Source organism: Saccopteryx bilineata, chromosome 4, assembly GCF_036850765.1.
Source record: "Saccopteryx bilineata isolate mSacBil1 chromosome 4, mSacBil1_pri_phased_curated, whole genome shotgun sequence".
Lineage (NCBI taxonomy): Eukaryota > Metazoa > Chordata > Mammalia > Chiroptera > Emballonuridae > Saccopteryx > Saccopteryx bilineata.
In genome coordinates, this window is record NC_089493.1 from 24703284 (window position 1) to 24718460 (window position 15177).

Genomic DNA, 15177 nt, shown 5'->3' on the forward strand with positions numbered 1-15177 from the left:
GGGGGTGTCATCTCCAGTCTCCAAGTGAGAAAACTGAAACGCATGTTGCTTAAGGTTGCATAACTAATTATGAGAAGTGGAACTGAAATGCAGATTTCTAGACTCCTAGGACCCAGGCTCTGTCCCACCCACCAGGCTGACTCTCAGGTCTAGTGGCCGGGGCCCAGGGCCTGCTGAGCTGTGCCTACCCAGCACGTTTCCATTGTAGTTGATGGGCAGAATGACGCCCAAAGAGGGGAGGCAGAGGATGAGCACAAAGATGATGAGATGATACTGGAACATGATGTAGATGCGGGCATCATTTCCACATTTGCTGATCAGATCTTTGTTCCTAGAGGAGATACAGACAAGGACATTTCTCAGGAACTAAGGTGGCCACAGCATAAATTGGGGTGGGGAGATAGGTAGAGGAAAGGGACAGATTACCACCTTAACCCCAAGTTTGAATTTCTCAAAGAAATGTCACCCTCTTTTTAAAAGCCTCTGTTATGCCTACATATTCCACTGGCTTTCACAGGCATATCAGAGACAGAGGCAGGGTCACACTTAAGAATACAGAAGCACTCTTTAAATCAAGCATCCATTGCCTGACCTGTGGTGGCGCAGTGGATAAAGCGTCGACCTGGAAATGCTGAGGTCGCCGGTTCGAAACCCTGGGCTTGCCTGGTCAAGGCACATATGGGAGTTGATGCTTCTAGCTCCTCCCCCCTTCTCTCTGTCTCTCTCTCCTCTCTCTCCCTCTCTGTCTCTCTCCTCTCTAAAAAAATGAATAAATAAATAAAAAATTATTTATTTATTTATTTATTTATTTATTTTTACAGAGGCAGAGATAGACAGGGACAGACAGACAGGAACGGAGAGAGATGAGAAGCATCAATCAGTTTCTCATTGCGCGTTGCGACTTCTTAGTTGTTCATTGATTGCTCTCTCACATGTGCCTTGACCGCGGGCCTTCAGCAGACCGAGTAACCCCCTGCTGGAGCCAGCGACCCTGGGTCCAAGCTGGTGAGCTCTTTGCTCAAGCCATATGAGCCTGCGCTCAAGCTGGCCACCTCGGGGTCTCGAACCTGGGTCCTTCCGCATCCCAGTCCGATGCTCTATCCACTGCGCCACCACCTGGTCAGGCGCAAATGGGCGCTTCTCCTATGTGCCCTGGCCGGGAATCGAACCCGGGTCCCCCGCACGCCAGGCCGACGCTCTACCGCTGAGCCAACCGGCCAGGGCAAAAAAAAAATTAAAAAAAAAAAATCAAGCATCCATTTGGTCTTCTATTGCATCTTCAAACATTGCTTGCCGTGGTGCAGACAATGGACAAACCACTAGTGGCATCAAGAGATGCATCCTACTTTTAAAAGTTGTTTCTTTTAATTCATTAAATTAAAAAGAAATACTTAAAATCACAATGAGATGTCACTCCATATGGCCAGATCGACCAAGGTTAGAAAGCCAGACCACAGCAAGTGCTGGGAAGGGTGTGAGGCACTGGGAGCTCTCCCACACTCACGGGTACATACTCTGGCACAGCCGCTGTGAGAGCACTGGGCATTATTTATGGAAATTGAATATATGCCCATCCTATGACCTAATGATTCCATTCTTAGGTTTATAGCCAACAGAAATATGTGCACGTGTGCATCAAGAGACATGTATGCTTATAGATGCATTATTTGTAATAGTCCCAAACCGAGAGCAACCTAAGTGTCTGTTAAAGATGGAATGGACATAAAAATTGTGAGATATATATGTAGTGATACATCTGTCTGTTGTATCTCTTTCTCTATCGACAGATATATATACATATATATATATATAACATATTATGTAGATATAAAATAAAATGGAGGGGGGAGGTGCTCGGGGCTGGAAGGGAGCAGGAGAGGACTTCTGGGCTGTCGGCAATGTCCTAACTCTGGATCAGGGTGGTGGTTACATAAGCCTCATGCTGTGAAAATTGAGCCGATGTTTATTTTTTTGCGCTTTTCTGTGTGTACGTTACACTTCAATAAAAAAATTTCTAAGTAACATATACTTATAGAAGCTATGGAAAAGTACAAAAGAGAAGAAAATCATTCACCTACAGTCTCATCCAACCTGAGACAAACACTATGAGCATTTTGGTTCATTTATTTTCTTGGGTTGCAGAATAAACAGCATTTAATAAATGGTTCCTTTGCTTAGCATTTCATCTTACACTCGCCCTTTCTGGCTATTTTACATGTTTGTCTGACTGTTTCATGGTTGCATAACAATAATGGTGACAGTGGCCCCGTTTAAGGAGCCCGGCTCATGGCCAGTGACGCGCTGGCCTCTCCACTCCATCGGCGGACGTACCGCCGTTGACTACCCCTTGCCCTGTGGCCAGGCTTGTCGGTTGTACACAACTTCTAACATCCAGTCCAGGATCGCACTGTATTTTTAAACAATAATACCAAGAATGTCTCTTTAAGGCTTTCACCATCCCCATGTAAGGACTTATTTAGAGCTCTTGATTTTTTAAACGGCAAGTGGTTAAAATACTTCCTGCCCAGGACTGGAGAATTCAGTCCTAAGGATGGAACTGGTGAGAAGGCTGCAGGTTGTGCTGGGAAAACGGGGGTGTCCTGCTGCGGGGTAGGGTGCCCCGGTCTGGTCACTTGACAGACACAGTGTGCCTGCGGCAAACTGGGGTCCAAGAGAGCCTCCCATCCCGTGGAGGGACAGGGGGACAGGCTCAAGAACACAAGCCTTGCCTTCCCCGGGCGGGCTGCATTGCCTGGTTCCCCCGCTGGGCCCCTGCTCACTCTCCACCTGAGGCCCACGTTATACTCAGACGCTGAAGCTTAAAGGAAGCCTGGATATTTGAGGCTGTTTCTGTCCCTCTACTCAATTCTTCCCTCTTCCCACCCTTCTTTAAAGTGCCACCACCATGAGGTGCGAGCCATTACCCTTTCCCCTCCGCACAGTGAATTTTCCTCTCTGCTCTGGTCCTTTCCCCAGCTGTTCCTCTTTCTGGTCACTTGCTGTATCCGGCGTCCTTCTCTCTCAACTTTAAATCAACGTCCACCTCTCTCTACACCTGTCCACACTTCTTCCCCTTAAACTACAACGAGATTGGAGTGCTCACGCGTTACTCTAAAATCAAATGAGAACCCCCAAGTTCCATCCAGTTCCTTCACCTCCTTCCTCCCACCCACCTTCTGGAAAAATGTGACCTTCCTTCTCTGCCTCTATGTCTTAGATATCTCCTTATCCTGGAACTGCCCTCCTGACGGGGACCCAACAAGACAAGGCCAGTGTCCTCTTCTCAGCTCTCACTCCACTTGGCCTCCGAGTGTCAGAGGCTGCTGGCCGCACCCTCACTGGGGCTCCAGGCGCTTGCCTGGCTTCCACGAGCACATGCCCAGGAAGCTGCCCCCTCTTCTTCCTGCTCCGACCATGCTCTTCGTTGGGCCTCCTTTGAGCTTGTCCCCTTGGGTGACCCATCTGCTCCCAGGACTTCAACTACAGTCTCTGTGCACCCATCTAAATCTCTAGGTCTGAACTTTCTCTGAATTTTAATCCTGTTTTTGCAATAGCTTGCTGGTCACCTCACATACTCGCCCTGGCCATCTCTCATTGTTTTCTCAACTCACCATAGCTCATCGTCTTCCAACTAATGGCATTACTATTGTCCCCAGAAACAAAACTTTGATTTCTCCCCCTTTCTTAGCCAGGTGGAAGCCAGGACCCATTGACTGCAGCCCCCTGATCTCTCTCCCCTCTGCCTCTCCCCACTGTTGCCCTGGTTACCCCCTCCTTTCACCAGGACACCAGAAAAGCCCCCTTGCTGCTCTCCTTGCCTTTGGACTTTCACAGTCCACCCCTTCCCTGTCCTCCTGTCCATAAGCAAACACTACCCCGAGGTTCCTGCTCAGAAGTAGTACCTGGCTCCCTACTGCCAGTCTCAGAACGGCAGTCAGGGTCCCAGCTGATCCTTCCAGCCCAAAGCTCCTCTCATGCCATGTACCCCTGCTTCTAGCCGCATCAGAATGAACATTTATGGGACACTCGCTGCTCACCTCTGCCCCAAACCCTTGCTAACACAGTTCTTTATCTCTGATGGGCCCTCCACATCCCAGCAGTCGAAATTCTTCCCATCTTTCAAGGCCTAGCTCAAAACTAGCTTCTCCTGGCCCTCCCAGTTGGAATTATTTTCTGTTCTCCCAAATGCCCTGTGCACAGCAATTATAACCTCCCCATTATAAATTATACGTAGTGAGTCTTGTTGACCCTTTGCTCCTCCAGCAAGGCTTTGATGCACTGCGGCTCTGGCCCCTGGTCCCTCCCTGCTCAGTGCATGCATTAAGCTGCCTTCTAGACAGTGTTCTCAAAGTGAGCAAGACACGTAGTGCAATGTCCAGCTTTCCTCCCTTCCTGGATAATGCATTCCTGATGGACGGGCTTTTGGGTGGGGTGGAGACAGGGGGGAAGAGGATTCTCCCACAGACACCCACCCCGTACACACTGACTTCCAGGCCCAAGCATGCCCCCACGTGCACACAGATGAGCACCAACATAGCAACCTGCATCTTTAATTCATACTCACATGCACACCACTGAGACCCCCCCCCGACATGAAGCGTTACATGTTGCATGTGTGCTCCTCCCCCCCACATACAGGCACTTTCTCCCTTGCCCTGTGTGTATCCATTGACATGTCCGCAGACAGCGGAGGAAATCTGGAAAGTCAACCTCGAACTGTCCTGCGGGTGGGTTCCTTTCCTCTCAGACCTGAGGACGTGGTCAGCACGGGCAGGCCCTTCCACCCAGGCTTTCCTCCCTCGTTCCCAGGCAGGGGGCTGGCGAACCTCCATCGCGCCCGCCCCGCTCATCATTCATGAATTTGCTAAACCCAGGAATCTAGCGCCAGCTCGTACAGCCTCCCAGGGTCAACAAGCTCCAAACGTTCACATGCGTTATTGGTTATTTTTAAAATGCAAAAATAGTAAATGCTTGTCAAAAAGAAAATAAAATTCCCTTGAAGCTGAAGACAGGGATGGTCTCGGCAGAGAAGGTCCGTGAGGAGAGGCGTGAGAGACCAGAGGTGGACTTTTACGTTCCTCTTAACGAAGTGTATTTATGTGCGCTGGTGCGTGTTTTAAAAATTAACAAAGCGAAACTAGAGACGGTGCCAAGAAATCAGTCTCCCCTCTGCTCCTCACACATGTGGCTGAGCTTCCTGCCACACATAAATGATCACTTTCTGGGGACGCTGTTGAATCATGAAGGATGGCTAGAGGTCAAGGAGTGGCCAGAGGTCAAGGAGTGGTTCCCCACCGGTGGGGCCGGGGCTCAGACACAGGAGGTCGCTGGTCCTAAGACTGCATTGGATTTCCAAGCCCAGTCAGGTCAACCTGTGCTCCCACAGGGTCCCAGGCCCTTCAGTGGTTCTAGGGAAAGAGAATCCAACCCTGGAGTGGCTCAAGCGGCTAGGGTCTTGGGACGATGTGGGAATGCTCCCAGAAAAAGCCCTTCAATGGTGGGCGTGGAGGCACATGAAAACAGAGTCCTATGAGCCTTTGCAAACAAGCAAATGAGCAGGCCCAGCCAGGCCCCCGGGCGCTGGCAACCTCACCCCTAAGACAAGCATCACCTGGAAAGACAGGGCCAGGCGGGACGGTTTGAAGGGTGGGCAGAGCAGGGTGGAGGGCGGATGTTTGGGGAGAGCTCAGGAACATACAGGGCTCTGAGGTGGAGGCAGAGCTGTGTGCCTGCGTGTTCGTGTGCACCCATGTGAGGGTGGACATGTATATACACAGGCGGTGGGCCACAGAGCTGAAGTATCTGCTTGACAGAAGTGTTTGACTGGTATGAGGGAATCAGGACAAAACAGGTGACCGGTGGTCTGTGTGCTTGCCAAACGGGGTCTGGCACCGGAGAGGCCCAGAGGGGAGGTGGGCGAGGGGCTGCCCCTCTGCAGGCAGTCGGGCGCCGAGCTCGAGGGAGGAGGCCTACACTTCTGCCCAATGTTTGTTTTTCCATTTTGACAAATATGATGAATTGTGGTCACAGAAGTAGAGAAAACAGCATGCAGGAAGGATTTCTTTTTCCTGGTGTGGAGCTCATGAAAGCATTTTTATAAGCACATGAAACGGGTTCTTTCTTGAGGGCTGGGGCAGAGATAAAGCAGGCTGTGGGCCACGTCTCATTCCCATGTCGCCAGCCATAACCCCAGAGAGCACCCTCTTCCTGAGCCGGGGAGGTGGTGAGTGAGGAGTGGGGAGTGGGGAGTGGGGGTGCAGAGTGCAGGGTCAGACCCAGCCATGCAGGGGAGGAGACTCGCCACACCCCCTCCCCCAAATAAGGCAATTCTGCGGCCACAAGCTCAGAGCGTGCAAGCACTTACTTCATGGTGACGGTGTTGAAGAACCAGGAATAGAAGCCCTGGGGGGGAAGGAGAAGCAGCGTGAGAAAACCCAGGCCTGGGCCTGCCCCACCCAGCTCTGGGAACCCAGGCAGCCGGGTATGCGTCATCCCAAGCACCGAGGCAGTGTCCATACAGGGTCTCCTTCCAGAAGAGAGACATCCAGAAAGAGCCTGAGTCCTGGGAGGAAGCTGACTCAGTCTGGAGTCGGTAGTGACTGCCGAGAGAGATGTCAGCAGCTGGTTAAGTTATTCTGGTGCTCGCTTCTCTCTGGGATTCCAGAGGGTTTAACAAAACCCTGGAAAAGGTTGCTCTTGATTGACCCCATTTGGGTCACGGGCACGTCAGTGAACCAGGCAGGCCCGTTGGTTGACGGTCCCCTGGAACCACACTACCTGGGGAAGGCGTATGTCCTAAACAAAAGCAATGGGGGACAGGCAAACCAAGAAGGGAAGTTCCTTGCCCCCATCGACAAAAGGCCCACCTTCTAAGTCCCCCTCCCTGTGCTGGCTTGATTGACAGTGGGAATGTCCACTTGGGGATTGTCCACTGCAGGGGGGACCATTTCCCCAGCTACATCCTGGGGAACCGAAACAAGGTCTGGTGCCCAGGAGTGAGGTAGAGCAATGATGAGGAATCGCGTGACGATGGCAGTAGCAGCTGGTAAAGTCCTGGGGAGGGTGGCGAATAGCTAGACAGGAGTTGGGTTGACAGGCCCACTGCCACCCTGCCTTGCAGCGTGAGTCTTTCTCCACCTCTGGGCAAGCAGAGCTGTGATCTCCTAAGGGACTGTTGATGGTCCCTAGTGAAAATGCACACTTGAGGGCACACCTTCACTGGACTCACTTTCACCACCTTTGCAGACAGGTGCACAGGCGTGGAGGATACACACCTGTCCTAGAATTCGCAGAGGACAGGACACAGGTGTATATCACACAAAACACACACCTGTCCTGGAATTCACACAGGACAGGACCATCATGAAAGGGCAGAGCTGGTGAGTAGAAGTGTGGCCTGTGTACCCATGAAAATCACAGACACAGATGTGTCAGTAAGCGTATGTGGACCCATCTCTCTCTCTCTCTCTTTCTCTCTCTCTATCTCTCTCTCTCTTTCTCTCTCTCTCTCTCTCTCTCTCACACACACACACACACACCTGCATGTATAACATAGCTCTGACAGTCATAACCCATTCATAAAATTTAGCAGCTGAAGAGTGTGCCTGGGAAGCTGATGCCAACGGCCCTCTTCCCCCCACCCTGCAGGAAATGGTCACAAGTTCCCAGGATCAGCTCAGCTGATAGCACGGGTGACAGCAGCCAGTTCACTGCGCCTATCTGGGCGGCGCCACCCTCCCACCCCACCACATGGGGACGACAGCTGCCCCAGCGGGCTCAGCTCGGGGCACTCTGCTGAGATCCCAGTGCCTCCCACCCCAGTCAGCCCGGCTCAGACGCACCATCCTGCCTGGAGCGCTCTCCCTCCTGGTTGAATTTCTACTCTCTTCAATCTGACTGCTCCTTAGCTGCCATAATGATTTCTTTTCTTAGATACTTTTATTTATTTATTTATTTATTTATTTTTCATTTTTCTGAAGCTGGAAACAGAGAGAGACAGTCAGACAGACTCCCGCATGGGCCCGACCGGGATCCACCTGGCACGCCCACCATGGGGCGACGCTCTGCCCACCAGGGGGCGATGCTCTGCCCATCCTGGGCGTCGCCATGTTGCGACCAGAGCCACTCTAGCGCCTGAGGCAGAGGCCACAGAGCCATCCCCAGCGCCCGGGCCATCTTTGCTCCAATGGAGCCTTGGCTGCGGGAGGGGAAGAGAGAGACAGAGAGGAAGGCGCGGCGGAGGGGTGGAGAAGCAGATGGGCGCTTCTCCTGTGTGCCCTGGCCGGGAATCGAACCCGGGTCCTCCGCACGCTAGGCCGACGCTCTACCGCTGAGCCAACCGGCCAGGGCTAGATACTTTTAAAATAAAATTATTTTCTTGCTCATTGCACAAAAATTTAAAAACCAACCAAAGTTGATGTTTCTAAAAACAAACCCAAGCACCACCTTGCAAGGTAGGTATGACTGACCACATTCTGCAGAGGGAGAGCTTGTCGGGGCTCCTTACTCTGACTGAGAGCTCCTGGCAGCGAAAGGACCTGGTCTGCTGGAGGGATGGCCATGGAAGGAATAGGGCTCTCCTCACTCACTCGGCCCAACAGATCTGAGTCAGATGCTAGTTACAGACAGGCTGGACAGGGCGCTGGGACAGCGGTGAGCAAGACTCGGCCAGCACCGGCTCTCACTGGAGAGGCAGATACATTAACTGGTGGTATAAATGTATCATCACAGACAGCCTTAAGAGCCCTGAAGAAGAGGGATGCTTTTTCCATGAGTACATAACAAAAGACCAGGACCCAGATGGGGTGGGGAAGGGATGCTTGAGCTGGAATCGGAACAGGGGTAGGTGTGTTGGCTCAGAGAAAGGCCAGTGGGAAAGGGGGAGAGGAAAGAGCAGGGGAAGGAAGTGGTACTTTTGAGGATCTAAAAGATGGCCATTGGGCCAGGGGTGGAGGAGTTGCAAGGAGAAAGATAGACTGACAGATGGGCAAGAGGCCAAACCACGAGATCAAGGCTTATGCAATTTATACCCAGCGCATTAGAAGGACCCTGAACATTTACGCAGGGGAATGGGTGTCTCCGCTCGTGAGGATCACTCTGGATGGGGAGGGGGGTGCAAGTGCAGACCCAGAGATAACTTAGAGCCCACTGTAATCACCCAAGCAAAAATCTGAGGGAGGCCCAGATGGGGGATGGTGCGAGAGGTGGAAAGAAACTAAACTGAGAAGGTAAAAGCAACCCAATATGGTCACCAACTGGCCATGCCCAGGGGCCTGGGCAAGAGCAAGGGAGGGTGCCCCCTGTGTGCAGTGGGAGGGGTCCGAGACCAGGGGTCTACGGAGGGAGATCATGGCAGGGTTTGGACATCTTAAATACAACATGCCTTTATAGTATCCACGTGGAGATCTTTTGAAGACCATTGCATAAATGGGGCAGGACCTCAGAGGAAGGTTTAGCTGGAGATAGAAACTGAGGAGGGATCTGTGTAGAGGGGGCAATGGAAGTCATGAGTGTAGATGACATTGCTGGGGAGAGAGGGAATGGAGGTTGAGAGAGAGAAAGTCTGGGGTCAGCTGTGGGGACCTCCAGATGTGGAAGAAGAGCTTGCAAGGGGGCTGGGGAGGAAGGGAGAGGTAGAGGGAAAACTCAGAGTGCGACATCAACAGAAGCAACTGAAAGTGTCTGTTCAAGAAGGAAAGATGGTCCACGGGGTCAGCTGTTCCTGAGAGCTGAGATGAGATGAAAACTGAGGAAAGTCCACTGGGTTTCGTGGCACTGGACCACTGATGACCTTGGGGGCTGCCTGGAGACGTTAGCCATAGATGGAATGATGTGGGTGGAAGCCACTTCTGAGGGATTTGAGGAGAGCCTGGGAGGTGAGAGAATGAAACAGCAAGCACAAGTGGCTGACAGGACAGAGGGAGACAGGAGTCGTGGGGGGGTGTGGTGGGTAAGGCCTTTCCCCCTCTGCATTTCGGTCCCTGCTCAAATGTCATCTATGCCCCAAACCATCCCTGACCACGATCTGTCACACTTCGGCTCAGTTCCATCGTTGCTGAAGGCTTCCTCGTCCCCTTTCCCTGCACACACTTATTGCTGTCCTAGATGCATCTTTCTGGGTGTCTCATTCAGGAAGAAAGTCCTGTAAGGCAGGGCTGAGATAGTTTTATTCACCACCCAGTGCCCAGACCAGAGGCTGGCACACGGCAGGTGCCCCTTTGAATGAACAAACAAGCCCCCATGGAAGACTGCATTTCACCGGAAAGAGAAGGGAGAAGACCATGCTCTTCTCGGTGGATTGGATGGCAGGAAGTTGAGGGAGGCCCTGCCTGATGTCTAGAATCTTCTATGTGAAGAGGAAGGTGAGTCCCTGGCTCAGAGTGGGAGCTTGGGGGCAGGGCTGGGGCTGGAAGAAGATTTGGAGATTTGGGAAGAGTAGACAAATTAGTTCTTAAAGTCCCTTTAAAATATGAGAATTAGCTAACACTTCGTTGGCACCCTGGGGGGTAGGTACGGTCACTATCTCCATATTTACGATTTGGAAACTGAGATTTGCCAAGGCTCAGGGATGAGTCCATGGTCACATTGCTGGAAGTGGCAAAGCCCCTAATGATGAGCATGTTCCTTCCTGCACACGGCAGAGCTGCTGCCCAGAGCCAGGACCCCACCATCCCCGCCCGGCCCGGGCCTGCTCAGCACTCACCTTGTCTTTGTGCTCCATTTCCAGGGAGATGTCGGAGGGCGATGTCTTCTCACTGTGCTCCCCATAGATCAGCGAGGTCAGGCTGTGGGGCAGGAAGCGTGGCGGGGGCGGACAGGAGAGAGGGGCTCTCAGGGCCTGCCCTGTTTCTCTCCCGCCCCTGGGCCGAGGACTGCAGTTGCCTCCGACCCAGCAGCACACATGCTTCAGCCTGTCTGCTGAGCATACAAGCTTTGGATACAAATGGCAATCATCCCTGTTGCCAAGTGCCCAACAGATCTTGGGAGTCACGGGATCCAGAAAGCCTGAAGTTTGAGAAAAAAGTGGCCCCGTGCCCAGAGATGGCTGCCCTCCAAGTCACCTTTGTGTAGAAAGGGCTCGAGCAGGGGAAGGGATGGGCGATGAGCTGCCACCTGCCGACAGGACCCCTGCTGGGCACTGGTCAGAGCTGTGTCCTGGGCACTGGTCAGAGCTGTGTCTTGGCTGCCGCTCATTCCCCACGGGAGCAAGAGCGAGCAGCTCTCAGCCTAACCCAGCCTCTCCTCACCTGTCGTTGTGCATCAGCAGAGCCAGGCGCCCATAGTCCCACGCGGCTTTGCGGAGGAATGAGTAGATCAGGACGATGAGCTGTGGGCCAGGAAAGGAGACGTGGGGCAGGAGAGCCAGCGACGCCTTCCCTCTGGCCGCCCGCACCGCCCCGGGAGAGACCGTGTCCCTGAGGCCCCCAGAGGCTCCCCACCGGTCGGCTAGTTCTCTCAGGGTAGGGGCCAAGCCCAGCAGCTGCTTGGCACAGAGTGGATGTTTAGAGTTTGTTGAATGAAGGTGCTTGTAGCTTGCTTACAACTGTCGGGCAAGACACTCTGAGAAAATCATTAGGGGGAGTGGAGGGTGCCAAAGGCCACCGGTCAGGCAGACGTTTGGACAATGGTGATTGGAAAACTGCCTGGCTTTCCAGCCCCTTCTTCTCCAAGGCCCACCGACCCAGGGCCACACTGGGTAGGACCATCATTCAGGGAGACCCCACCACTGTGGCTGGTGTGCATTTGAAGAGCAGGGGCCCCCGTTGCATCACTCATGAAAGTTCGCTGTCCGCCGCAGCTGAGACCTCACGGTCTGCCGCCCGCGGTGCCCAGGACTCACCACCCACAGGACGATGTTGATGACCAGCACGGTGGGGATGCCCCCGAACGGCTGCCCCCGCAGGACAGTGCTACGAGACTGAAAGCAGTCGGTCGCCGTCATGTTACGTGTCATGTTACGTGTCTTTTCCACCACATTCAGGTCGCCTGGTGAGATGGCCATCTTGCGAGGCTCCCTGGTGAAAAAAGGGGTGTCCAGGTCAGACATGGGGAATGTTCTCACTTTGCAAAACACAGGAGGCTGCCTGGGAGGTGGGGGGGGGTTCGGAGGAAGGAGTCACCGTGTTCACGGGACACCGATGCAGACAGGGCTCACTGGTGCTCATCTCTAACATCCTGCACTGCTCAGTTCCAGTGCCCAGAAGAGGCAATAGTTGCTGAAACTAAATTAGGGAAGGGCAGAGAGTACCTGGCACATAGCAGTGACACAGTAAACGTCACTGTCTAACGTGGCACTTGAACCAGGGAGATCTGCACCTGCCCAGGGACCCGAGCCACGCCAGTCAGCCCGAGCGCTTTGGGAAGACTCAGCTGCAGGGTTCGTGGGCACTGGATCAGAGCTGCTCAGGCATGGGTAAGAGTGGGGAGCGCAGGGGGAAACCAGAAGCGACTGGTAGCTGCTCGGGCTTATCTGCAAAGCTGTCCTGGTTTCAAAAGGGCATTTGTTTTGGTTCTAGACCTCGTCTCACCCTTGAAAGTCTTCATTCCCATTCAGGACTCAGGAAAAGGAGGTCCATTCATTCATTCAACAAATATTTAGTGAACTACTACTGACTGCCTTGTGCCAGACTAATGCTGGTGATGTATCAGTGAACAAGACAGATAAAACCCCTCCCTCGCCATGGCCGGTTGGCTCAGCGGTAGAGCGTCGGCCTGGCGTGCGGAGGACCCGGGTTCGATTCCTGGCCAGGGCACACAGGAGAAGCGCCCATTTGCTTCTCCCCCTCCCCCTCCTTCCTCTCTGTCTCTCTCTTCCCCTCCCACAGCCAAGGCTCCATTGGAGCAAAGATGGCCCGGGCGCTGGGGATGGCTCCTTGGCCTCTGCCCCAGGTGCTAGAGTGGCTCTGGTCGCGGCAGAGCGCCGCCCCGGAGGGGCAGAGCATCGCCCCCTGGTGGGCAGAGCATCGCCCCTGGTGGGCGTGCCGGGTGGATCCCAGTCGGGCGCATGCGGGAGTCTGTCTGACTGTCTCTCCCCGTTTCCAGCTTCGGAAAAATACAAAAACAAAACAAAACAAAAAAAAACCCCTCCCTCATGGGGTCCCGTGGGGTCCCGGTGGGAAGCAGTGCAAGGGTGAGGGTGAGTTAGAATCATAAAAAAGTGTGGTTGGGGAAGGCTGCCCCGAGAGGATGACATATGAGCAGACTTGAAGAGAGGGAACAACCCACACCGCCATGGGGCAGAGCAGTGTGTGTGTGTGTGTGTGTGTGTGTGTGTGTGTGTGTGTATGTGTGTGTGCGCGTGCGCAATGCTGTCTGAGTGCTGAGGAAGAGCAGATAGACCAGGGTGGCTGGATGGGGGAGAGTGCAGAGCGCAGGTAGGTGGAGGGGGAGGGGTGAGTTAGGTATTAAAGGGTTCACTTGGATCCTTGTACGGGGAATTACTGGGGGTGGGGGCGAGCAGAGAAGCAGAAGCAGAGAGGTCAGTTAGGAGGAAATCATAGCAACGTGGGCAGAAGATAATGGTCTCCTGGATCAGGACAGAAGCAATGGAGGCAGTGAGATGTGGTCAGGTACTGGAACCATTTTGAAGGTGAAGCCAGCGCGGTGTGCCGATAGACTGGATGGGGAGTGTGAGAGAGGAGTCCAGGACAGCTCTGGTTCTGGAAAAATGCAGGTGCTGCCATTGGATGGGAAGACAGGAAGTGCAGGCTGGGAAGTGAGGGCTGGTGGGGGGGCCAGGAGCTGGGCTTGGACAGGCGAAATGGACAGGGGGAGCCGATGGATGGATGCGTCTGCAGTTCAGAGGAGAGACTGGAGACACAAACGTGGGCATCACCACCAACGTAAAGATGACTGTTAGAGGCAGAGGACTGGATCACGGAAGGAGAGAGTGCAGAGCGAGGTCCCAGACCTGCGCCTTGGGGTGCTCCCATGAAGATGAAGAGGAAACAGAAAAAGAGATTGGGCAGAGCAGCCTGTGAGGAAGGGCAACAGCGGGAGAGGGTGGTGTCCTGGGAGCCAAATAAAGAAAATGTTTCCAAGAAAAGGGAGGGGCCAGGTGTGTTGATATGGTCAAGTAAGGTGACAACCGAGAATTAGCCGCGATTGAAACAATGTGGAGGTTGTTTGGTGGCCATTCTGGAACAGGAGAGAACGACAGGGGACGGTTTGAAGCCAGTGGGCATGAACAACTTGTCTGAAGAGTAGAAGTGGTGGAAGTGGTTAGGATGGGAGAAATGGCAGCACAGGGAATGCTCTGGGGATGATCCAGTAGAAAATAAAACTCTGGCGATGTAGGAGAGAAAGGGAATCACTGGAGCAATGGGGGGATGTGGGAGGGGTGGGGGCTGGTGCCCTGGTGGAGAAAGTGGCCTCGGCCCCCGAGCCGGAGAGCTGACCCCGGGAGCAGGAGGGGAGGCAGGTGTGTTGGTAGAGTCTGTGGGCGTGCTCTCTTCAAGCTGTAGCCATCTGTGCGGCTGCAGGGGTGGGAGAGGCAGACAGCTAGATTCAACCAGGCTAGAGGTTTTCCCAGGCAAGTATGGGCATAAGACCAGAGGACTGAAGTAAGCAAGGGAGTGATTTTCATGCTTGTCATAGAATCTGAGCCAGGCCAGGAGAAACGGGACACAAGACGGATGAGGAATACTGAAAGGTGCTGGAGTTCCATTGGGTAGAAGACTGCTGAGTTACTAGAGGGTGGGCACTGACAGATGGGAAGTGGCTGTTGGACAATGAGCGGGGTGACAGTGAGACTAAGAAGGGATTGCAGTTGTTGGGGGTGATCAGGTCCAGGGCGAGGCCATGGAGTGAGTGGCATTGGGTCAAGGCTAGAGTGTTGGAAGGACCATCTTTGTGGACATGTGGAAACAGAAATCAGTAAGGATGGAGAGAGGAGTAGTACAGGCTGACAGTGAGGCAGGGAAGGGGGCAGTGACCTGGGGGGAGGAGCCGGTGCCTATGGCCAAGGGGAGTGGGGTGTCTAGGCTGGCATCGTGGGTCCAAGATGAAGGCTTTAGCGGGGAAGAGAGAAGAAGGTCAGGAAGTTGCAAAGAGAAGCAAGAAAGATATCTCCCCCACCCCCAGGCTCGTCGCATCGAGGGAGATACGGAAGTGGGTTCTGGGGAGTCTGGGGTTCCCGTTCTCAGTGAGAAGGTGGGATGCCGGACAGCTGGGAGTGTT

The 15177-nt window shown here is 53.6% G+C and overlaps 1 protein-coding gene across 5 annotated transcripts in view; it reads right to left on the reverse strand.

Annotated features, from left to right (window-relative positions):
- The window catches only part of TMEM63C (transmembrane protein 63C), a 75307-nt gene that overhangs the window by 24322 nt on the left and 35808 nt on the right, over positions 1 to 15177 (reverse strand). For 4 of the 5 annotated variants that reach the window (XM_066276605.1, XM_066276604.1, XM_066276607.1 and 1 more), the window contains 5 exons: positions 11840 to 12014; positions 11247 to 11326; positions 10703 to 10784; positions 6365 to 6402; positions 189 to 331 (listed from right to left, as the gene is read on the reverse strand). In XM_066276605.1, the coding sequence (XP_066132702.1) occupies positions 189 to 331; positions 6365 to 6402; positions 10703 to 10784; positions 11247 to 11326; positions 11840 to 12001 (505 nt within the window). In that variant the 5' untranslated portion in view covers positions 12002 to 12014. Of the gene's footprint in view, positions 1 to 188; positions 332 to 6364; positions 6403 to 10702; positions 10785 to 11246; positions 11327 to 11839; positions 12015 to 15177 lie in introns of those variants that run through there. The other variant, XM_066276608.1, reaches the window with a different exon arrangement.